Genomic DNA, 23,444 nt, shown 5'->3' on the forward strand with positions numbered 1-23,444 from the left:
GATACAGACCCGGCCAGCTGAGCGCTCTGCTGGCTCACGTTCAGCCGGCTGTCGCTCAGCATCCCCTAGTCCTTTTCTGCCGGGCAGTTTCCCAGCCGCTATGCCTCAAAGCTGTAGCGGGGCAGGCCTGGGGGAGTGAGTCTGCTTCAAGTGCAGGACGCGCCGCTCCGCCTTGCTTAAACACACAACTGACCTCGGCCCATTGATCCAGCCTGCCCAGACCCCTCTGCAGAGCCTTCCTCCTCTCAGGCAGACCAACGCTCCCACCCAGGCTGGTGTTATCTGCAAACTCTCTGAGGGTGCACTCAATCCTCTCATCCAGATCACTGATAAAGGCATTAAGGAGAACAAGCCCCAACACAGAGCCCTGAGGAACAACACTTCCAAACCCTCTACCGCGACCAGCCGGGACCGGGAGGGGCGGGGCCCCGGAGAGCTGTGTCCAGGCCGGCCCCGCCCCGGCGGGTTACGTCATCTCCCGGCGACAGGGCGGCGGCGTGGCGGCGGCAGGGTGCATGGCGGCGGCAGGGTGCGTGGCGGCGGCGCTGGCGCTGCGCGAGGCGGGAGCTCTGCGCTTCGGCGAGTTCGTGTTGAAGAGCGGCAGGGCCTCTCCTGTCTACGTCGACCTGCGCGGCCTCGTCTCCCACCCGCGCCTCCTGCGTCAGGTGCGGGGCCTCCTCGGAGCGTGCCGGCAGCCCGGGAGTCTTCCTGTCTGTTGCAGGGTGAAGGGTCTAAAGGAGGGGCGGAGGCGCGGGAGCGCTGCTGGCGCATCTCCTCAGCCCTCCCTGGGGCTGGGACTGTGCCCTGCTGGCCGAGAGCCTGACGTGCTCGCTGTAGGGCAGCGACTACCAGATCGTGTAAAGGAGGGAGGTGTCGGTTACTTCTCTTGGTAGCGCGTCTCCTTAGTCACCTTAGCGCCAGTCCGTTTACAAACGCTTGGCTTTCGTTTTCAGGTTGCAGATCTTCTTTTTCAAACTGCCAAAGATGCTGGTCTCAAGTATGACAACGTGTGTGGCGTTCCTTACACAGCACTGCCCTTGGCTACCATTATCTGCTCAGAAAATCAGATTCCAATGCTTATACGGAGGAAGGAAGCAAAAGCCTATGGTAAAGCCTTCACATCAAAAATTTGCGCCGGCTTATGGCCTTGTTTGGGAAATGAGTTTTTATATTTGTGGTTGGTTTGTAAGGTGCAGCATCTCCATTCCGGTTTAACGTTACTACTCCGATTCAGAAAGCAGCCCCTTTCCGCCCTAAACTGTAGCTCCCACGGCATCCCAGCCTGCTCAGGCTCCCCCAGCTGGTTGCTGATTAGGCTGCAGCTTGAATCCTGCTGGTAGTAGGTTTGGACACTCTCTAGGAGAGCTTTTTGTTTCTTTGTGGGAAGTTTTTTAATTGATTCTTTTCTTCAGCAGTGTCTGTTTTTTGCTATGACACCATTGCCATGGTTCTGGGTTACTGGCATCCTGGAAAAGATTAATAGCTCAGTTTCTCTGATACATTGAAACGAGCACTATGTTTCACCTTCAAACAGAACTTTTAGCATATGGGCTCCTAGAGGAACCTTGCCAGTCTCATCTTCATTTACCTCTCAATCCCTTTTTTCTCTCATATCCTGTAATTCTGTAATCCATGGGCAGGGTGGAGCAGGTGAGAAGCAGTTCTCTACAGAATGAACTATTTCTTTGACCTTGTTAAGGAAAGGGGAAAGAAGACTGAAGGAACGTTAACCTTCCATAGCAATTGGATTTTTACGTACCATAAGAGCTATACTTTTCCAACAGATGGAAAAGTATGCTTGTCAAAACTAATTGTTACTCCTATGCTAGCGTGCCTGGCATGAAAATATTTGCTGTTCCTTCTTGTGAGGCAAAAGTCAGTTTTGATAGTAGTTAACTAGGGTTGGGGTTACTGCATCCAGTTTTGGGCTCCCCAGTTCAAGAAAGAGGCCTGCTGGAGAGAATCCGATGGAAAGCTACGAGGATGATTAGGGGACTTGAGCATCTCCCCTATGAAGAGAGACTGAGAGCCCTGGGGCTAGTTAGTCTTGAGAAGACCTAGAGGGGATCTCATCAATGTGTATAAACATGTGAGGGATGGGTGTCAAGTGGATGGGGCCAGCCTCTTTTCGGTGGTTCACAGTAATAAGACAAGGGACAATGGGTTCAAACTTGAACATAGAAGGTTTCAGCTCAACATAAGGAGAAATTTCTTTACAGTGAGGTTGATGGAGCACTGGAACAGGCTGCCCAGGGGGATTGTGGAGTCTGCTTCTCTGGAGACTTTCAAAACCCACCTGGATGCATTCCTGTGTGGGCTACCCTAAGTGATCCTGCTTTGGCAGGGGGGTTGGACCTGATCATCTCTTGAGGTCCCTTCCAGCCTCTGATACTATGTGATACTGTGAACTGCCTGGCACTATGTTCCTGGTATCACATGGGTTACAAAGCTGTACAGAAGCTTGTTCTCTAGGCTGTCATGGTCTAAGTAGCACCTTCTGGTACTGCTGGCTGCTTCCTGGGAAAGCTGAGCATCTTTTGTTGTTGCTCCTGGGGAGGCCTTTGATGGACATGTGTCTGTTGTTGGTTAGGGTAAAGGAATTTGGAGCTTTACTCCTTCTAATTGTTCTAGTGTCAAGCACAGAGTGCTCCCTGTGGAAAATGGGAAATACGCTGAAGAGTACCAAGAATTTTGCTGCTTTAAAGATGTTTTAAATAACTGGAGAGAACAGTTTTTTAATTCAGAGCATTCATTTTATGGCAGTGTCCAAAGATCTAAATTTATGCAATTGACATGTTATTTTTATTAATGGGCATAACTTCTGTAAACATAAAGAAGTATTTTATTTACTTGAAGTAACATCCTTTGTGAATTGAATTACAAGTCAGTCACTGAGCTGTGATAAGAGCTATGACTGGTATCAGGCAGTAACTAAACAGATTCCCTCTCCATACTGACAGTGAATGTGAAATTCCTATTTGCTTGAATTCCAGTTCCATTGGACTTCAGGATATGCTGCAGCATGTGCCTGTATGTGGAGCAAATGTGATCACTACACTGGCATAGTAAAGTTAAAGTTTTGATACTTCAAGCTTTTTTGTTGTTTGTTTTTTAAACTTCCTTCATTTATTGTTTGCGTTTTAAGGTACTAAGCGGCTGGTTGAAGGCACCATTAATCCAGGAGAAACATGCTTGATCATTGAGGATGTGGTAACAAGTGGATCTAGTGTGCTGGAAACTGCAGAAGTTCTTCAGAAAGAAGGACTAAAGGTCACGGATGCCATAGTGCTGCTGGACAGGGAGCAGGGTGGGAAGGCCAGGTTAGAGGAACGTGGAATTCGGCTGCACTCTGTGTGCACGTTGTCTGGGGTGTTGGAGATTCTTCAGCAGCAGGGAGAAGTAGCTGTTGAGATGGTTGAGAAGGTGAAGAAGTTCATTCAGGGGAATATGTTTGAGCCAGTGGCTCAGAATGGCTCTACTCCTGTGAAGAGACTATGTAAAGAGTTGAGCTTCAGTGCTCGTGCCAAGCTGCCCGGGGTACATCCTGTTGCAGCCAGGCTTCTCACACTTATGGAAAAGAAGCAAACAAACTTGTGCCTGTCTGCTGATGTAACCAACTCCAAAGAGCTGCTGCAGTTAGCTGCCCTCCTGGGCCCCAGCATTTGTATCCTGAAGACTCATATAGACATCCTGAATGATTTCACCCAAGAGGTAGTAAAGGAGTTGAGAACGCTTGCAGATCAACACGAATTCTTGATTTTTGAAGACAGGAAATTTGCAGACATTGGAAACACAGTGAAACATCAATATGAAGGTGATTATCTTCAATTTACTGTAACTTTGCTGGTGGTGTAACTGTAGTGCTGCTATGTGTTGCCAGGCGAGATTGTGGAATCTCCAACCTTGTCGAAGACTCAAGGGCTCAAGGCCCTGAGCAACCTGATACAGTTTTGAAGTTAACCCTACTGAGAGGGCATGACCTCCAGAGATCCCTTCCAACCTAAATCTTTTTATGAATCCAAGGTTGTGCTCAGTAAGTACTTCTGAGTAGTTGTTTGCTGTGAGAAAACAGTGTGGCTTCTTAAGGCAGCCTGCTATTGTATGTTTGTGTGCTGTTAGGTCTTGCAGTCAGTAATGCACCTGCTGCTGTAGAACCATTTGTTTCTGTTCCATTATATTCCATATGATTTGCACACTGTATTGAAATGTTGGCTTTCTAGGTTACCATCTACTGTGACAGTGGATTTCTAGGTTGGCATAAATGTCTCAGTGAATCCTAAAAGTGAGATACTAAGAAGTGTTTGTGAAAAGTGAAGCTGAAAGATTATACTTTGTGGTGAGGCTGTCTGGTGAGGCCAAACCAAGCTTCAGTAGTAAAACTGTCTTGTAAAATGTGAATGATTTAGTGTGCAGCTTGTTTTGTTTAACTTGTGTTTCCTGCTTACTACACTTCTAATGACACTTCGACTACATCTTCCTATCCATGTTCTCAGGTGGTGTGTTCAGAATTGCATCCTGGGCAGACGTTGTTAATGCCCATGTGGTTCCAGGCTCTGGAGTAGTGCAAGGTCTGAAGGAAGTAGGTCTTCCCCTCCAGCGTGGCTGTCTCCTGATTGCTGAGATGAGTTCTGAAGGGTCCCTTGCAACAGGCGCGTACACAAAAGCTGCGGTAAGCAGACAGCCTTGTTTCGGGTTAAAAGCTTGTAAAGTGGTGTTGTCAGGGAGGTTTTGTCTGCTTCTAATATTTGCACTTCCAAAAGTCACTTGAACTGCTACAGTGGTTTGTCCTGTGGAGACTCAGGAGTCTGGCAGTGTCATGTTTACAGGCTGTAGCTGCAGGCTTTTTCCTTAAGTGACACTTTTCTAACTAAATTTATTCATTGAATTATTTATAACATAGAAAGAAATGTAATGTGCACCCTCCTGGCTGCAAGAGCAGCAAGTTCAGTGGGGACTGAGTTGTCTCTGGGTGACCTTATGTTGGTAAAGCAACAACTGGTGCTTACCCTGGCCTTGCACAGCTTGATGTGTCAAATGGTAGATGAGAAACAGATTGCTTACATTTATGTATGTGACTTCTAACTGTACACTGGTCATCCTCAGGTTCAGATGGCTGAAGACAACTCTGATTTCGTCTTTGGATTCATATCAGGATCTAGAGTTGGTAGTAAACCAGAATTTCTTCACTTAACTCCAGGGGTGCAACTGCAAACTGGAGGTAACTTTTTTTTCCGAAGTATTTATAGTCTGTTTGTAAATAGAGTAACTGATCTAGCTTTCAGTGAAAAAGTGACTTCTGAAAAGGGTTTGATTGCTGATTCTTTGGTGGGAGGAGTCTGTGTTTGCCATGATGGGCTGCTTTCTATATTTCTGGATATGCTGTTCCTTTTCTTGGAAGCTCTGAAGGACAAGCAGCTGGTTACACAGCTTTGTTCATGTGCTGAGGTCTGTGCATACCGTAAAGTGCAATCCTTAAAAACATGTGAAATGCCTTCAGTTAGGTTAGATGTGCAGTTATGTTTGTGGATTGTTAGGCTGAGAGCTGGAACAGCATACCCATTCTGTTCCAACACATCTTTAAAGACTTACTAGATATAGTTTTGTACAATCTAAAAAGAAACAAAACAAGCAAACAAAAAACAAACAAACAATGGTGTCTTTGTTTCAGGTGATCACCTTGGACAGAGGTACCTCAGCCCCAAGGAAGTTGTTAGTGAAAAAGGTTCAGACATCATTATTGTGGGACGTGGCATCTTGTCAGCTTCAGACTGTCTTCAGGAAGCAGAGAAATACAGGAAGGCAGCTTGGGAGAGCTACATAAGCAGACTTGGTATTTGTGCAGAAGACTGAAAGCAGGCCACTTCCCTAGCCAATAAACAAAGCTGATGGAGCTGCCATCATCATGAGACTCCCATTTAAATACCAGGCACTTCAGCCAGTAGAAAATTGCCCTTTTGGAGAGAACTCTGTTACTAAATAACTTGGTTTTAATTGTACACAGACAGCTCAAGTTGTGCATGCCATGATTGGTTGGTTGTTTTTAATATTTGGATGTATGAACCCAAAACTTCACGCCTAGTTCTTAGCCTCAATAGCTTTTCTCTCTTAAAAACCTCACACAAAACATTCCAATGCTATTTGGTTGCCTGTTGGTTTTCTTTCTTTTCCCCACCCTCAAAGTCCTTCTGGCTGTGGAAACAATAATTTACTGTTCTTAATAAACCTCACCTGCAGACCTAACCTGCTGCCTCACTCTCACAGGATTACTCAGATCTGCTGTTTCCAGGGAGCAAGTATGGGTCCCAATGCCACACTGTGAAACTGAATCATATGTTGCTTAATAAATACTTTCTTGCTATGGTTTTCCTTTTATTGGCACTATAGGTCTTCCTTCTGTGGCAGTGTGAAATACTGTTCAAAACCCCAGTGTTATAAAAAGTCATTTTAATGTGTTTGTGACTGCAGGAATTAGTCATGATTCCCGTTTACAGGAGCTACAAAGAATTTATCAGATCAACTAATTGTGTTCTTAATTACAGTGGAGCTATAATGAGCTCTTTTAATGAGAAAAAGATGTGCTAATGAGAAGCTAAAATAGACTTTTTTAATTGACTTTTAGTGACAATAGCTGGAATACGTCCAGGGGTTACTTTTTATTCTTGCCATTGAATAAAGAGAATTAGGAATATCTTGTATTCTGTGTGAAGAAAGGGATTGAATGTGTAGAGATGTCCCTAAAGAATAGCCATGAGCAAGTAGAATTTTTATGGGTAAGAATTAGATAAGGCAACAAGGGGAATCTTGTGGTTAGAGTCTTCTACAGGCCTTCCAATCAAGGGGAGCCTATTCGTGAAGCATTCCTACTCCAGCTACAGGAGGCATCATGCTCACAGGCTCTCTGCTGTGGGACTTCAACCACCCCAACATTTGCTAGAAAATTAACACAGCAAGCTGGAGAGGGACTGTTTATAATGGCCTGTAGTGATAGCATGAGGGGCAGTGATTTGAAACTAAGAAAGGGAGATTTAGATTGGATGTAAGGAACTACCATGAGGATGATGAACACTGGAACAGGTTGCCCAGGCAGGTAGTCGAGGCCTCATCCCTGGAGCTATTGAAGGTCAGGCTCAACAAGTCTCTGAGCAACCTGACAGTGGAGACTGTCCCTGCTTCTGCAGGGATGTTGGCCTAGATGGCCTTTGGAGGTCCCATCCAATCCAAATGATTCTGTAATTCTGTGATTGGTTTTGATTAGTAAGGATGGACTAATGTTAAATATATCTGATGTATGGGGCAGAAATCAGCTTGAATTTCCGTTGCTCTCGAGAAGACAGAGATGAATGGTGATGTGGTTCTGGACTGTTGCTGTCCCTGTGGTGATGCAAAGCACAGAGAAAACTCTGTCCCTTTGTTAATACAGTTACCTGGAGGCTAAGAACAATGATACTGCATGGGAAGAGTATTTGGGCATTAGTTCTGTACTCTTCGCTAAGCCTTTCAAAGCAGGAGATTGGAGTTCTGCTGAAGCTCGAAAGGAGAAATTGTGTTGATTGTTGGCTGGATTGATCTCTGCACAGTATGTAAGATCAGGGGAGGCAGGCTTGGATCTGAGGCTTTTGCCTTATGCCTGTTTGTGACACTGTGCTCTTGTTGGCAGTTGTACTTCTGAAACAAATGTGAAAGAGTTCTCGCCATCTGGGGATGTTTGGAGCAATGATTTCACCCCTTCACATGCCCTGGAAATCTGCATCTACTCCCCTTGATGGCCAGGGCTACTTAAGGGGCTTAGGAGTTGTTTATTGTGGAGAAAAAAAAAAAATAGAAGTTAGTGTATGTGGTTTGTTTTCTTTTGGGCTGCTCTTTCCTTCTGTAGTTGTTCATGTACCATAATTTACATCTGGAGAACTCCAGAGATGGAGGCTCTCAGATACCTTTCACAGCTGAAACTTGAGGAAAGTGGTATGTCTTGTGCAGTCACCCTGCAACACTGAGAGTCGTGGTGTTTCACATCAGCTTCTAAGGAGTTCTTGTCCTTCAAAGAAAACAGGATTTTGGATCTGTTTACTGTCTCAACTTACCTCATGGTCTTGAGGTGTGGGGCAGAAAAAAGAGGGCTTTGTCATTTAAACTGTTTTGCAGAAAATTGCTTTTGCTCAGCACCAGAGGGAGCTGAGACTCTTGTTTTTCAGGAGAGTCGATGGCCCTGCCTTTTTTTACAGCTAACAAGTTTCCAGTGATGATACCAGCTCTAGATATGCTTAGGATGGAAATTGGTCTGCTTTTCAACAAGTTCTGCCCTTGCTGATGCCCCTCATTTAAATCAGCAGCATTTGTCAGAAGGCAGCCCCAGGCCCCAGGGTTCAGCAGTGTCTGTTGCAGGCTCACTCTTGCAGCACAGACAGGATTTTGCGAGTTCAGTGTTTCCCACAACTGTGCTGAATTACATTAAGTGGGTGGCTGGCATCCATGTAGCTAAATCCCTGAACTGGCTCTTCGGAGTGCTGGGTTATCAGACCTCTGCTGATCAAAAATTTGGATTGGAGGATGTGAACTAAATCCAGTCACTTGCGTGTGGATACGTGCACCTTGTGTTCCTTACAAAGCAAGCTGTGAGGAACAGATCAATTGGAAGAGTTCGTTTCACAGTTGTTCATTGTGCACTCGGTAAGTGGACTAGAAAAGGCTGCGCTCTGGGGAAAACATTTCAATTAGTAAAACAACCCCACGTCACCTCCTCCATGCGTTCCTCTGTCAGAATGATTATAGCAAACAAGTGTGTGCACTTTCTTTGGGGCACCTGAAAGTGCTTAAAAATCCATTTCAAATTAAGGACAAATGTTAATTTTCCTTGCTTGCCCCTGCTGCTCACATTCATGGCGCAGTTCCTGCTGTTGGTCCCAACTGTTCCTAACATGGGAACTAGGTCACAATTTACAAAACTCATTTGCATCATAATATATGAATCTGAAAGTCTTGTGATTCATTCTCTGATGTGATTGAGCCTAGGGTGGAGGCATAAGGCTGTGTTTAAATTACTGGGCTGTCATGTGATTTGTATTGTCTGGCAACTGGATATTTATACGAAATTATGATCCTTAATCCACTCTGGAATATGGTTTATAACAGAACAAAATGATACACACTTTTCATAGTGAAATAAGACTGTGATCAAGTCCTGTCTGTGCTTGCAGAAGACTGACTTGCTACTGTTTTTTAGCAGCAGAGCAGGGACTGTGTAAGAGACCAGTGCAAGTTAAGGAATAGCTACATAGCTTTTGATATTTGTATGTAAAGTTCACTATCTCCCCAAGGCCTTGGGTATCTTTGTGTGGCATGAGGAGTGCTGTGTCAAGAGAACCCAGCCTGGGCACTTTAATCAAACTAACTCCATTAGTACAGTGCTTGACTCAGACTTCAAATTCTTGCAAAATCTTGATAAACCCAGCACCAAGTTAAAAACAGCCCCGTTAAATGTTTTGTCCTTGAAAGTGTGATTTGTATGTCACAGTATCAACATTGCTTTATTAACCAATCATTGACAGAACATATTATAGTTTTCATAGCCTTTTCTAAGAATATTTAAGATTCAGTCCCAGAAAAATAACTGAACCACTTCCCTTTAAATTTACATGGAAAGCCTGTTGCTGTGGATTTTTTTAGCAAGAGATACAAACATTGTATTTAGGGAACAGGACCAAAGGAATGTGAAACACTCGAAGGAAGTTTGTTTCCAGATCTGGGTTTTGAAGGTCACTGTCTCAGCCTGTTTTGGAAGGCTTGTAGTGGGACTGTGGGCTAGACAGGCTGGATGTTTTGTTTGTTTGTAATCACTCTGTTGGATCTTGGTCAGGCTGTACCACAGTGGCAAGTTGAGCTTCATGCTCGAACTGCAGCAAATTAAAGCTCAGCCTGATGCCTGCTCCAGCTTCAGGTTTTCTTCTAACTCTTCCAGTAGGTGTTTGCAGGATGGGAGCAGTGACCCTGCCAGCATGTCTGGGTTCAATTTGTCCTCAGTCTTGTTTTCTGTTTCTTCATGACCTATGTCCTGTCTGGGACTGTTTAGCCTGGAGAAGAGAAGGCTCAGGGGAGACCTCATTGCTGTCTACAACTACGTGAAGGGAGGTTGTAGCCAGGAGGGGGTTGGTCTCTTCTCCCAGGCAACCAGCACCAGAACAAGAGGACACAGTCTCAAGCTGCGCCAGGGGAGGTTTAGGCTGGAGGTGAGGAGAAAGTTCTTCACAGAGAGAGTGGTTGGCCATTGGAATGGGCTGCCCAGGGAGGTGGTGGAGTCACCATCCCTGGAGGTGTTCAAGAGGGGATTGGACGTGGCACTTGGTGCCATGGTTTAGATAGGCATGAGGTGTAGGGTGACAGGTTGGACTCGATGATCCTTGAGGTCTCTTCCAACCTTCTTGATTCTTGATTCTTCATTCTTGATTCTTGATTCTTGATTCTCCTCTGAACTTTTTCTTATAAGCTGATGCTTTCCACTGTTGTAGGTGGAGGTTGGCCACTACGGGGAACAGGAGGGAGCAAGGTTGTAAGTGCAAATCTTTTTCTTTATATTGTAGTCTCCTAAGCAGACATGTGATAGTATAACCCAAATAGGCATTGCAGGAGAAGAAGCTAAGCTAGTGCAGTCACTTTTGATCTGATCCCGAACAACTGATAGTGGCTATGCAAAAGATACTTTTCACAAACAGAAATATTTAGATGGTGGAATTCTGCACTACTACCTGCAGCTGATCATTTCTGCTTTGCTGAGAGGTTATCATTTTAGACTGATGATGAGAGCAATCATAAAGGTGACCTGGTTATAATAGGGAAAATGTTGAACAGAAGAAGATCTCTGCTCACATACTGATGGAGAAAGTGCCTGTCAGCCTGGGAACGAGGCCTGGGAACCAGAAGCATCCTTGAGGAGTGCAGCTGGCATCTTTTGAAGTGCAGCTGGATACCAAGAAAACAGAGATAGCCCAAGATACCATTAATTAGTGCAAAACCAAGGAACAGTAACAGCAACTTATCTCCTGGGAAGGTGAAAAAAAAAATAAAGTCTGGAAATGGCACAAACATCCTGAGAAAGTAAGCACTGGTAACTGCCATTGGCTGTCCTAACTCACAGAACAGAAAACACTCTGATAAAACAAAAATTGGTCTGAAAGCACAGGAAACATCACCAGCTATTGGCTGTGCCAGGTGAAAAACAGAAGTTAGCAACATCTATTGGCTGCTGTGCGTGGTGGTGCCCTACGCCCCTCTATATCTCTGTGATACAAAAAGGACTTGCTTTTCACCCCAAATAGAGACTCTTTCCTGCACACAACTCCTTGTTCCCTGTGTTATTTCCTCGGCAGAGCGGACCCTTGCCAGGGACACCAGGCTGACTCTGGACTCTGTGGTGGAGATCATCTATCAGGAGAGATTTTATCCGTTGCTGACTGGCCCTGCTGCTGGGACCTGTTTCGTGAGCACTTACTGCTGGTAAGATTTTAAAGTACATGCATAAAATAAGCATGTTTGCTGTTTTACTTGTGGTCCTTCTGCTTTAATCTGTGATACCGAAATAGAGCCTTGCTGCTAGTATTGGTTGCAGCCACTGGGGACTTGTCTGTTTGCTTTCTGCTAGCAATTTGTAGTAACTTTTGTAGAAGTACTTGTTTTGCCAACCATAGCTACACTTGCCTAGGTAGTAGTAAACTATAACGAAGTTACAGTTAGAACATAGGTAATAAATCCTCTGTGTCTTTGTGTGTTACGAAGTCCCACAGACCTACAAAGGGTTGCAATCTTTGCACACCCACAGGCGGAGGTAACCTGTGTGGGTTGTGGCATTAACTGATGGCAGAAGCGGCATTCTGTGATACACGGGTCATGGACAATTGGGAGAAAGCAGTGGAAGAGCAGCGAAACTGGCAAGAGGCTAAGGGGTGGAAAAGCCCTCAGTGGAACAGGGATTGGGTGTCTGAGAATTGCCTGAATTGGGAAATGCTGCGAGCAGAGTTTCAGAAGTGGCAGGAGAGTCACAAAAGCAAAGCAGAGGACAGCAAGGAGGCCTTCATTGGGCTTCTCACAGAGGCACTGGCAGCTGCAGGTGCTTTGTTTAATAATCTTAGACAGGAGCTGGAAGCTTTGCAGCAAGCTAAGGATGCGGAGGCACAAGCAGTGGGCTTTGAATCCCATAGTTTTGTTACTAACCAACTACTTAGACAATTAGAAATGAACCTCAAACCTCTGGATATACAACAGCTAGAGCAAGAGCCCACATACCTGGGCTTGGACAGCGAGCTCAGTGAAAAGATGCATGCACTGAAAATAGATAACAAGAAGGAAGGCTTTGATTCTGGCAGGTCTCCCACCCCTGCTTCATTACTGGAGCATTGTCCAGATAACTCAGCCTCCTTGTACCCCAGCATTAAAACTTTCCCAGTACAACTCCCAGCTCCTGCTGGAGAGGAAGGTTCTGCCTTGCTGCCTGGGGCCATGGTGACCACTGCGAATTTTAATGCAGAGCAGCTCTGGCAGCTGTCCTTGCAGTACAGCAAAAAGCCCCTAGAGGACTGGCTGGGATGGGTGGCACGGTGCTACCATCTGGGAGCTGGAGCTGTGATCCTTAATCAGGCTGAGGCTGAACAAATATTCCTTGGAGGAGGAATATTTCTCCAAAACCCTGATGCAGGGGCCAGAGCAAATACCTTCTCCTTGCTATCTTCAATAATACATGCTGTTAGAAAAATTCCAGGACCATGGGCATACCTTCCTCCACCTCCCTGGAGTACTCCTGATGGGTTTTCTGTCTGGACGATGAGACTGGCTGCTAGGGATGTCCTTAAGGGACAAGGGGCCATACCTTGGGACATGATGGCTCTGCCAGCAACAGCAGCAGGGAAACTAAAACTCTTGCAAAATGCAGCACTTGGGGGGCCAAAGAACCTGGCTTTAATGTTATACTATGAAAGCTGGGACTGGAACACCATAATGGCTCAAGGGCTGCAAATTTGGACAGCCCTTATGGGGAAGAAACAAGGACGGGAAAGCACTCCCAAAATGATGGTCTCTAAAAGGGAGGGTTGGGTCATGGTCCCTCAGATGCCAAAGGGAGGTCAGAGTAATAAGAATAAGGACCAAAATGCTGGAAATGCTGTAATTAATCAATCTAACACAAAGCAGCTCCCTGGCAAACAGGAGTGTGATCTGGAACAGAGACACTTAAGGGATCTCCTGCAAGGAATAGGATTTACAGCAGGCCAGTTAGAGGGGATGCCCACATCAGTTCTGCGAAGACTGTGGGATGAGCGTGATCCTGGCAGCACCAGCAGCACGAGGGGGTCGGGGAAGGCACCAGGCAGTGTTAGTCCCTCTGCTTCTTCCATCCTGGACAGCATTGTTCTGCCTGCTCCCCTCACCCCGCTACCTGAAATCAATTAGAGGAGCTCCCAAGGTCAGCTCAGGGATTCACAGTGACTGCTTCCAGGTGTCCACAATTTTTTAAACTAATATTAGCACCTTTGTATGCCATTAAGTGTGGCTGGTCTCTGACAGTTTCAGTGTCCACAAATGGAAAATCACTGTTCCCACATTTGTGATTCTCTTACTCAGAGGACTGGGCAGTATTATTAAAGACTGGGGCAAAGAAAAAAAAATTAAATGCCTCTGTTTTCTCTTCATCCCTGTTAGTCAGATAACCATCTTCAATAAGTATCAGTTCTTTAGAACTTTGTTTGCTAGTAACATACTTTAAAAAGCCCTTCTTGTTTTCCAACACAGCACTGGCCAGTTTCAACTCTTAACTGAGCTTTGGCTTTCTGTGTCTGCTTCCTGCAGATACAAAGCACAGGTCTATAATCTTCCTACAAAGTCTGACCTTGATGCTTTCAGCATCAAACAAACTCATTTTCCTCTTGAGCTCCATGAAGAGTTCTCTGTTCAACCAAGTTGGTCTTCTATTCCATTTGCTTGACCGGCATTCATGGACTCCTCAGCCCTCAAAAGCATATTCCCTGAGGACACTGCTAAGTAGCTCCCTTAACAGTTGCTCTCTTGAAATCCAGGGTAGAAACTGTTCTGTCCTTCTGTGGTACGTTGACTTTGGCTGGACACTGCATCACCACTAAGCCACTCTATCACTCCCCTCCTCAGCGGGACAGGGGAGTGAAAATAAGATGGAAAAAACTTCAAGGGTCAAGATAAAGGTGGTTTAATAATGCAGGAACAAAGGTTGCACACAAAAACAGAAGAAAACAAAATATTTCATTCACCACTTTCCCATCAGCAAGCAGTGTTCAACCACTTCCCAGGAAGCAGGGCTTCAGTATGCATAGCGGTTGCTCTGAAAGACAAATGTCCTAGATAACAAATACTTGCTCTTCCTCCCCCTTTATCTTGGCTTTTATTGCTGAGCAGACATCTTCTGGTACGGAATATCCCTTTGGTCAGTTTGGATAAGTTGTCCTGGCTTTGTCCCCTCCCAAGATCTTGCCCACCTCCAGCCTACTAGTGAGGAGGGGGGGAATGTTGGAGAAACAGCCTTGGTGCTGTGTGAGCGCTACTCAGGAGCAGCCAAAACTGTGGTGTGTTATCAACAGCTTTCTGGCTACCACTACAAAGCACAGTGATATGGGGGCTGCTCTGGGGAAAATTAACTCCATCACAACCAGACCCTGTGGGATGGTGCACTATGCAAAGGCAATGGGGTTCTGAGCCCAGCCCCGATGCAATACATACCACAGAATCACAGAATGCCTGGTGGGAAGAGACCCCCAAGGATCATCTGGTCCAACCTTTCTGGTTAATAGGATAGCTTAAAAGAGATGGTCCAGCACTCTGTCAAGCTGAATGTTAAAACTGTCCAATGTAGGGGAATCCACTACTTCCTTTAGGAGATTATCTCAATGTCTAACTGTTGTCATGGTGAAAAATTTTCTTCTGGAGCCCAATCAGAATCTCCCCAGGAGTAACTTGTACCCATTACCCCTTGTCCTTTTCATGTGACTTCTTGTAAAAACAGAGGTTCCATCCTCCTGGTAACCACCCTTTCATAGACTCATAGACTCATAGAATCATAGAATCAACCAGGTTGGAAGAGACCTCCAAGATCATCAAGTCCAACTGATCACCCAGGCCTAAGCAATCAACTAGACCATGGCACCAAGTGCCTCATCCAATCTCCTCTTGAACGTCTCCAGCGATGGCGACTCCACCACCTCCCTGGGCAGCCCATTCCAATGGGCAATCACTCTCTGTGAAGAACTTCCTCCTAACATCCAGCCTATACCTCCCCTGGCACAACCTGAGACTGTGTCCTCTTGTTCTGCAGCTGGTTGCCTGGGAGAAGAGACCAACTCCCACCTGCCTACAACCTCCCTTCAGGTAGTTGTAGACAGCCATGAGGTCACCCCTGAGCCTCCTCTTCTCCAGGCTAAACACCCCCAGCTCCCTCAGCCTCTCCTCATAGGGTTTGTGTTCCAGGCCCCTCACCAGCTTCGTTGCCCTTCTCTGGACACGTTCCAGTACCTCAACATCTCTCTTGAACTGAGGTGCCCAGAACTGGACACAGTACTCAAGGTGTGGCCTGACCAGTGCTGAGTACAGGGCAAGAATAACCTCCCTTATCCTGCTGGCCACACTATTCCTGATCCAGGCCAGGATGCCATTGGCTCTCCTGGCTGCCTGGCCACACTGCTTGCTCATGTTCTGTCTACTATCAACCAGCACCCCCAGGTCCCTTTCTGCCTGGCTGCTCTCCAGCCACTCTGTCCCCAGCCTGCAGTGCTGCATGGGGATGTTGTGGCCAAAGTGTAGAACCTTGCACTTAGCCTTGTTAAATTTCATCCCATTGGCTTCTGCCCACCCATCCAGCCTGTCAAGATCCCTCTGCAGGGCCCACCTACCCTCCAACAGATCAACACCTGCTCCCAACTTGGTGTCATCTGCAAACTTACTGATGATGGACTCAATTCTTTCATCTACATCATCAATAAAGATATTGAGCAGGATGGGGCCCACCACTGATCCCTGGGGACACCACTAGTGACTGGCTGCCAACTGGATGTGGCACCATTCACCACCACTCTCTGGGCCCAGCCCTCCAGCCAGTTCTTGACCCATTTCAGAGTGAATCTGTCCAAACCACGAGCTGCCAGCTTTGCCAGGAGCTTCTTGTGGCAGACAGTGTCAAAGGCTTTGCTGAAGTCCAGGTAGACTCCATCCACAGCCTTCCCTGCATTCACCAGACGAGTGACCTGATCATAAAAGCAGATCAGGTTGGTCAGGCAGGACCTGCCCCTCCTGAATCCATGCTGGCTGTCCCTGATCCCCTGACCATCTTGCAGGTTCTGTGTGATTGTACTCAGGATGACCTGTTCCATAACCTTGCCTGGCACCGAGGTCAGGCTGACAGGTCTGTAATTTCCTGGTTCCTCTTTCAGACCCTTCTTGTGGATGGGCATCACATTGGCCAGCCTCCAGTCATCAGGGACCTCACCTGTGAGCCAGGACTGCTGATAAATGATGGAGAGTGGCTTGGCCAGCTCATCTGCCAGCTCTCTCAGCACCCTAGGATGGATCCCATCAGGTCCCATGGACTTGTGAGGATCCAAGTGGCTCAGCAGGTCCCTTACTGCTTCCTCCTGGATTACAGGGGGACTATACTGGTCCCTGACTCCATCTGCCAGTCCAGGAGGCCAGTTGTCCTGCAGACAGCCTGTCCCACTATTGAAGACTGAGGCAAAGAAGGTGTTGAGTACCTCTGCCTTTTCCTCATCTTTTGTTAACATATTCCCCTCCACATCCAGTAAGGAGTAGAGGTTGTCCCTGCCTCTTCTTTTGCCATTAATATATTTGTAGAAATATTTTTTATTCTCCTTTACGGCCGTGGCCAGTCTAAGTTCTAAATGGGCTTTTGCCTCTCTAATTTTTTTCCTACAAGACTTAGCAATGTCCTTAAACTCATCCTGGGATCCCTCCCCTTTTTTCCAAAGGTGATACACCTCTTTTTTTCCATTAATTCCATTAGAAGCTCCTTGCTCATCCAGTCCGGCTGTCTCCCCCGTCGGCTCCACTTCCGACACATGGGCACAGCCTGTTCCTCTGCCTTCAGGAGTTCTTTCTTGAAGTCAGTCCAGCCTTCCTGGACCCCTTGGTTTTTAAGGGCTGTTTCCCAAGGAACTTTCCGAGTTAGTTCCTTGAATAAGCCAAAGTCTGCCCTTCGGCAGTCCATGCTGGAGGTTTTGGTGCTGCCCCTCCTGGTTTCACCATCTATTGAAAACTCAATTATCTCATGGTCACTGCACCCTAGACAGCCTCCCACCACCACATCTCCCACCAGCCCTTCTCTAGTTGTAAACAGCAAGTCGAGCAGGGCTGAACCCCTGGTAGGCTCACGACACAGCTGGGATAAGAAGCTATCCTCCATACACTCCAGGAACCTTCTAGACTGCCTCTTCTCTGCAGTGTTCAATTCCCAGCAGATGTCTGGCAGGTTAAAGTCACCCACAAGAACAAGGGGAAGTGATCTTGAGGCAGCCTCCAGCTGCTTGAAGAAAATTAAATCATCCTCTTCTTCCTGGTTGGGTGGTCTATAACAGACTCCAACCAGGATGTCAGGCTTGTTGGCCTTCCCCCTAATTCCTACCCATAGGGACTCATCCTGATCATCCTTAGCCTCAACCTCCATGATGTCCAGAGTCTCCCTAATATACAGGGCCACTCCTCCACCCCTTCTCCCTCTCCTGTCTCTCCTGAAGAGTCTGTAGCCCTTGATTACAGCACTCCAGTTGTGAGCATCATCCCACCACATTTCTGTGATGGCAACAACATCATAGTTTTCCTCTTGTACCAAGACTTCCAGCTCCTCTTGTTTGTTAGCTATGCTGCATGCATTAGTGTACATATACTTCAGCTGGGCTGCTGGTTTTGCCCCTGTCTGTGGCTTACCACCCTCAGCCTCCTTTGGTTCATCTCTAGTACTGTTGTGCTCACTCCCCTCCCCCTTCAAGCCTAGTTTAAAGCCCTTTGTACAAGCCCTGCCAGCTCGTGTGCCAAGATCTTTCTCCCCCTCTGCGACAGGTGTACCCCATCTGTTGCTAGCAGTCCTGGAACCATACAGAGTTCCCCAAGATCAAAGAATCCAAAATTTTGTTGGTGACACCAGCCTCTTAGCCACTTATTAATCAGGAATGTTTTCCTGTTCCTTTCAGCATTCATGCCTGCAACTAAGGGTATAGATGAAAAAATTACCTGTGCCCCTGATCCCTCTACTACTTTTCCCAGTGCCTTGAAGTCCCTTTTTATTGATTTAAGACTTCTGGTATTGACCTCATCACTTCCCACCTGCATAACTAGCAGGGGATAGTAATCAGAGGTCTGCACTACGTTGGGCAGCCTTCTGGTAACGTCCTTGACCCGGGCTCCAGGGAGGCAGCAGACTACCCTGTGGGAAGGGTCCTGCCGACATCTGGGGCCCTCTGCTCCTTTCAGAAGGGAATCACCAATCACAATTACCCTCCTCTTTCGTGTGCAAGTTCTGATGTGAGATGGGGACTGATTTGCTTTAGTCGACCCCCCAGATGGTGTTGCTTTTGTTTCCACGATCACCTCAACCTCTAGTGCCCCATTATCTGTTGTGCAAGGGCAACAGAGGAGGTGAGGGGGGCTGAACAAACCTTGAGAAGAGAAGGCTTGGGGATGACCTTATTACCATGTACCACCCTCTGCGTACAGCCTGTCAGCCAGTTCCTTTCCCACACACAGACCACTTGTCTAGGCTATAATTAATGATTGAATTAAAATAAATTTTAAAACCCCTCCAATAATCAAATGATGATTCAGCAATAATCTACTTTCTAAGCAATGGATATCCAAATTACCTAATAACCAAAAGGAATGAAGCGTTGTTTTTTTTCCTTAGAGGTCACTCCTAACTGCAACGTCAGCAACTTGAAACTCAGATTATTCTCCCTGGATTTTGGTCCTACGTTGCTCATCGTATTCATCATTTGGCAAGTTGGAATGACATGAAAGACCACCATCAGCGCTTTTCTTTCCTACAGTTGTTCCGGGCACAGTGATTGGATCATAGGTAGTAATTGCAATGATGCTTGTTCCCTTATCTCAAGGATTGAATAGCAATCACATCGTTCAGTTTATGAACATAATTCCTCAAGCAGGCAATGAATTGGATTGGTGGTATGGTTGTACCACCCTCAACAATTAGATACCAAATTTTGGTGGTTAGCAGAACCTGCCCCTGAAACCACCTTGGTATCAACCATACATACTTCCCAATGTCCCAAATTATCGACAACAGCCTTTCAACAACCATTCTTATGATAAGAGCCCAGAGTGCATTGCAGAGCCCCAGGATACAAATTCAATTTGTATTGATGGGGGAGACAAGCAATTGCAATTACACTTTGTGTTACAATCATACCCAAGCATGGTTTCAATGTCAGTGTGACAGAAGACAAGCTTGTATTGATCCTGGAAACCTCATGGACCTGAAATAATGAATTAGCAATTACAAGTGGGGTTTAATGGGCCATGACATTTTATATGGAATGTTAATAACACAAATTGTCCAAGGTACTGTTGTTTCAGCAATCACAATTCTACATGCTGTTCTCTACAGAGTGATGGTTGGCTGTACAGAATGTAACCCTTTTTGGACATTCTTGTTAATGTGTTTAATAACATTTAATTGTCTTTATAATCCATGCTTTTCTAAATGATTCTGCAAACAGGTCAGGGACTCTGGGTAAAGGTAGTGGCCTATGTTTTAACACCTGTATGGTTCTTGCTTTGTAATACTAATGCCTCTAAGAATCTACCACCACAGAGAGCAAGCATTTGTACTATAGCATGTCCTGCTCCTTAGGCATTTCTATCTCAAGATTTGATGTTTAACTCCCAATACAACCATTACCCCATAGATAACCAGGGCAGAGTGCTTAACCCTGCAGTGACAAGACCATCTAAGTTTCCTGAGTTTGTACACGTGCTGTTTCCAAACTTGGTGGCACTCAGGGCAAGCTGTTGTTACTATTTCTGCTGCACTTGAAATTACCCAGAGTGCTACTATGGATGCTCTGAAGAACCTAGGGACAGAGATTATCTTGCTGTCACAATTGGCTACTGTCACAGGTGAATTATTAAGTGAAGTTGTCATTGTGAGGATAAAAGGGGGGCATTAATGCTGAAGGGATGATCAAATGGTAATTAATGATTGAATGAAATAATCAAATTATGATTAAGCAATAATGGAATGTTAATTAGTGATTTAACAATAATCTGAAAATTACTTAAACGGTTACTTAGATAGTGATTAGGTAATGATTTAGTAAACACTCTAACCCTTATTACACCTGTAATAATTAAGATAAAACTGGATATATTAAGGTAATTAGCATGCAATGTACCTTTAGGCCTATTGTAGAATGTTGCTTACCTTGTTATAGATATCAGGTGCCAGGTGAGAGATGTCTCAACCTCAAGAAGTAACCTTGAGAGGCATCCCTGCCCAAGGGGATACCACCTTTGTGCAGCCTGCTGCCATGCAGGAGAGTTCAATGGGCTCAAGGGGCTACAGCTATCTATAGCTTGAAGTGATTGATTCATAGTCAGCCTCTCTTGCTGTGTGTGTAGCTATAGAAATTTTAGTTTTGTCCAGTCCCACCTCAGGCTGGTACTGTTAGTTCTGATAAGATGTGACCTAGACTCCTTAGACCCTGAGAAGATGCGGCCCATGACTGTACTCAAGTTTTGCACAGCAGGACTGATTTCAGTCAGGGCTTCTTCTCAGTGATGCCTGAACCAAAGCACTGCTCAGTCAGAGTGGGGGCGCCTGTCAGAGCTACCCACAGTCACTACGCCTTATATTATCTTTTAGGCTCCCAAAGGGGTATTTGTGTGTTGATGAATACTATTCACTGCATGGTGCTAAGGGACATGGTTTAGCATCGGATTTGGTAGTTATATAATGCTTGAACTCAATGATCTGTAAGGTCTTTTCCAACAAAAATGCTTCTATGTTTCTATGCTAACGAAACCAAACAAGTTAAATGTGAAGTGAATGTTATTTGGCAACATATCCACTAAAGAGCCCAAGAGCAGTCCCCTCCCAGGGCCAGCCATGGACATTATCTTGGCTGCATGTCTCAGTGACGTTCTCTCTCATCCTAGCTGAGTGCTTTTCTGAAGTGAATCTCCTGGCAAAGCACTGTCTTCAAGCATGCCTCAACCAACAAGTCCTCAGAAGTTTCAACAGCGTTGGACCTGACATGAGTCTCCTCCATCTCACGTTCAGTTGCAAGAGGGACTCACCGTGAGGGGTGTCGTCTCACTCCTAGTGACTCACCAGTGTTGTAGGCCAAGTGCTGGAGTGATGGAAGCAACCCTAAAGTTGACCTGGTTGTAAGAGGGAAAATGCTGAACAGCAGAAGAGCTCCATTCAAATACTGACAAAGGAGAAGCCTACCAGCCTGGGAACCAGAAGCATCCTTGAGGATTTCAGCTGGCATCTTTTGAAGTGCAGCTAGATACTGAGAAAACAGGGACGTATCAAAGTGCCATCGATGAAAAATACAAACCCAAGAAACTGTAACAAGAATTTATCATCTGGGAAGGCAAGAAAAAAAATGGATGGGAAAGGAAGAAAACATCCTGAGAAAGGAAGAACTGGTAACTGCCATTAGCTGTTCTAACTGACAGAAGAGAAATACAAAAACTGATCTGAGAGAATAGAAAACATCATCATTTATTGACTGTATCAGATGAAAACCAGCAGTTAGTTAGCAGGGACACTGGGCTGACTCTGGGCTCCGTGATGCAGATCATCATCCAAATGACTTTGTCCAGTGTTGACTGGCCCCACTTCTGGGATGAGTTTGTTAAGCATTTGGCACCAGTGACATTTGTGTATATGTATATATGTTTGTATATGCATGTATATGTGTGTGTGCACACAGGCATATATATATATATATATATATATATATGTGTATGTACACATATAGAGAGAGAGGGAAAGAGATGCATAGAATCATTTAGATTCGAAAAGATCTTGAAGGTCATTGAGTCCAAAAACAAACTGAATACTTGCAAGTCCACCACTAAACCATGTCCCTAAGCACCTCATCTACACATCTTTTAATTACCTCCAGGGATGGTGACTCTACCACTACCTGCAGGCAGCCCGGTCAGTGCTTGACAACCCACAGGCAAGAATTTTTTTCCCAGTATGCAACCTAAACCTTCCGTGGTGCAATTTAAGGCTATTTCCTCTTGCTCCAAATAATAATTACTGATAAGTAGATTTGCTGTTTTGTTAGTATTAATTCTTTAGTTACTTGTAAAACTAAAATATGTATTTGAAATGTATATTCATTGCTACTAATATTGATTTTTTGCTGCTGTTGAAATACATATATTTGCTTTATGGTAGTCATTTGTAGTAAACATTGTACTAATCATAAGTGTGCTTGCCTTGATAGTGGTGACCTGTAGTAAAATGCAATAACTTAGGAAATAAAGCTTCTGTGTCCTTGTTCATGATGGTCTTGCAAACCCATGGTTGTGACCTTTGCCCAGCTGCAGGCTGTAATCCTCTGGGTTATGACAATCAAGTGGAGAATTTTATGTTGGGCTGTGTCCAGTGGATGCTAACACTAGCTAGTGGGCATGGAGAAAGGGATAGGATGAAATAAACCCCTGTGCCTCTGTTGTATTGTCTTGCTTTGACTTTTTGCAGACTGGCAGTGAAGAACAGGTAGAGGAATAAGCCAATTCCAGTTCAATGTGTGTTCAGATGTGGAGATAATGCTGGAATATAAAGGCCAAAAGGTGATGCTGGGCCACAGAAGTAGTCAGTGACTGTGACTTGGTGTTTCCCACAAGGCATCTTAGTGACCACTACCTTCTTTGCTTTCCACAGGGCTGGAGAAATGCAAGGTTAAACAGAGTCAAGAGTGTGGTTCATTTATCTTCTAGAAGTTGGGCTTTGCTTTTAGGTGTTGAGCAGGTTCTCACTCTATCATACGGAACAAAAAGGGTACAAAATGAGCATGGGTCACTCTAGCAAAGGGTTACAGTGCATCTCCACAACTAAAACAAATAATGCTGCACTGGCCTTGACTTTTCCCAAGGTGTGGTACAACACTCACACCCCAGAAACACCAAGGGCACAGGGAGAATGCACTGGTGAGCCCCAGCCTCAGTGGCCGTGTAGCAGAAGCCTCCAGCTGTGGCTGGGAAAACAGGACTCCAGCTTGGCTAGACACGTGCTGATGTTTTGCCATCACGTGTGACCCCTTGATGCCTTCTGCTGCAGTTTTCATTCAGGAATGCTAGCTGTGGTCAGGCTGCCTGTATTTTCAGACACAAATAAACTAGAGCTGACTGAAATACACCATTCCCATGACTGCATTTGGCAGTATAACCTTGCAAGGGTA

The 23,444-nt window shown here is 45.6% G+C and overlaps 1 protein-coding gene across 1 annotated transcript; it reads left to right on the top strand.

Annotated features, from left to right (window-relative positions):
- The first annotated feature begins 515 nt into the window (after positions 1-515).
- UMPS (uridine monophosphate synthetase) lies at positions 516-5,850 on the top strand. The gene is made up of 6 exons (XM_054381251.1): positions 516-665; positions 954-1,107; positions 3,146-3,814; positions 4,494-4,669; positions 5,104-5,218; positions 5,669-5,850. Exons 1-6 carry the CDS (start codon positions 516-518, stop codon positions 5,848-5,850), a joined length of 1,446 nt encoding a protein of 481 aa, XP_054237226.1.
- The last annotated feature ends 17,594 nt before the right edge of the window (positions 5,851-23,444 follow it).

This window comes from Indicator indicator, chromosome 5 (genome assembly GCF_027791375.1).
Source record: "Indicator indicator isolate 239-I01 chromosome 5, UM_Iind_1.1, whole genome shotgun sequence".
NCBI classification, from domain to species: Eukaryota; Metazoa; Chordata; class Aves; order Piciformes; family Indicatoridae; genus Indicator; species Indicator indicator.

Coding starts and splice junctions, on each gene's coding strand:
- UMPS (XM_054381251.1), top strand. CDS start 516: ATGGCGGCGGCAGGGTGCGTGGCGGCGGCGCTGGCGCTGCGCGAGGCG. Junction 1,108..3,145: donor GAAGGAAGCAAAAGCCTATG/GTAAAGCCTTCA, acceptor TTGCGTTTTAAG/GTACTAAGCGGCTGGTTGAA. Junction 3,815..4,493: donor AGTGAAACATCAATATGAAG/GTGATTATCTTC, acceptor CCATGTTCTCAG/GTGGTGTGTTCAGAATTGCA.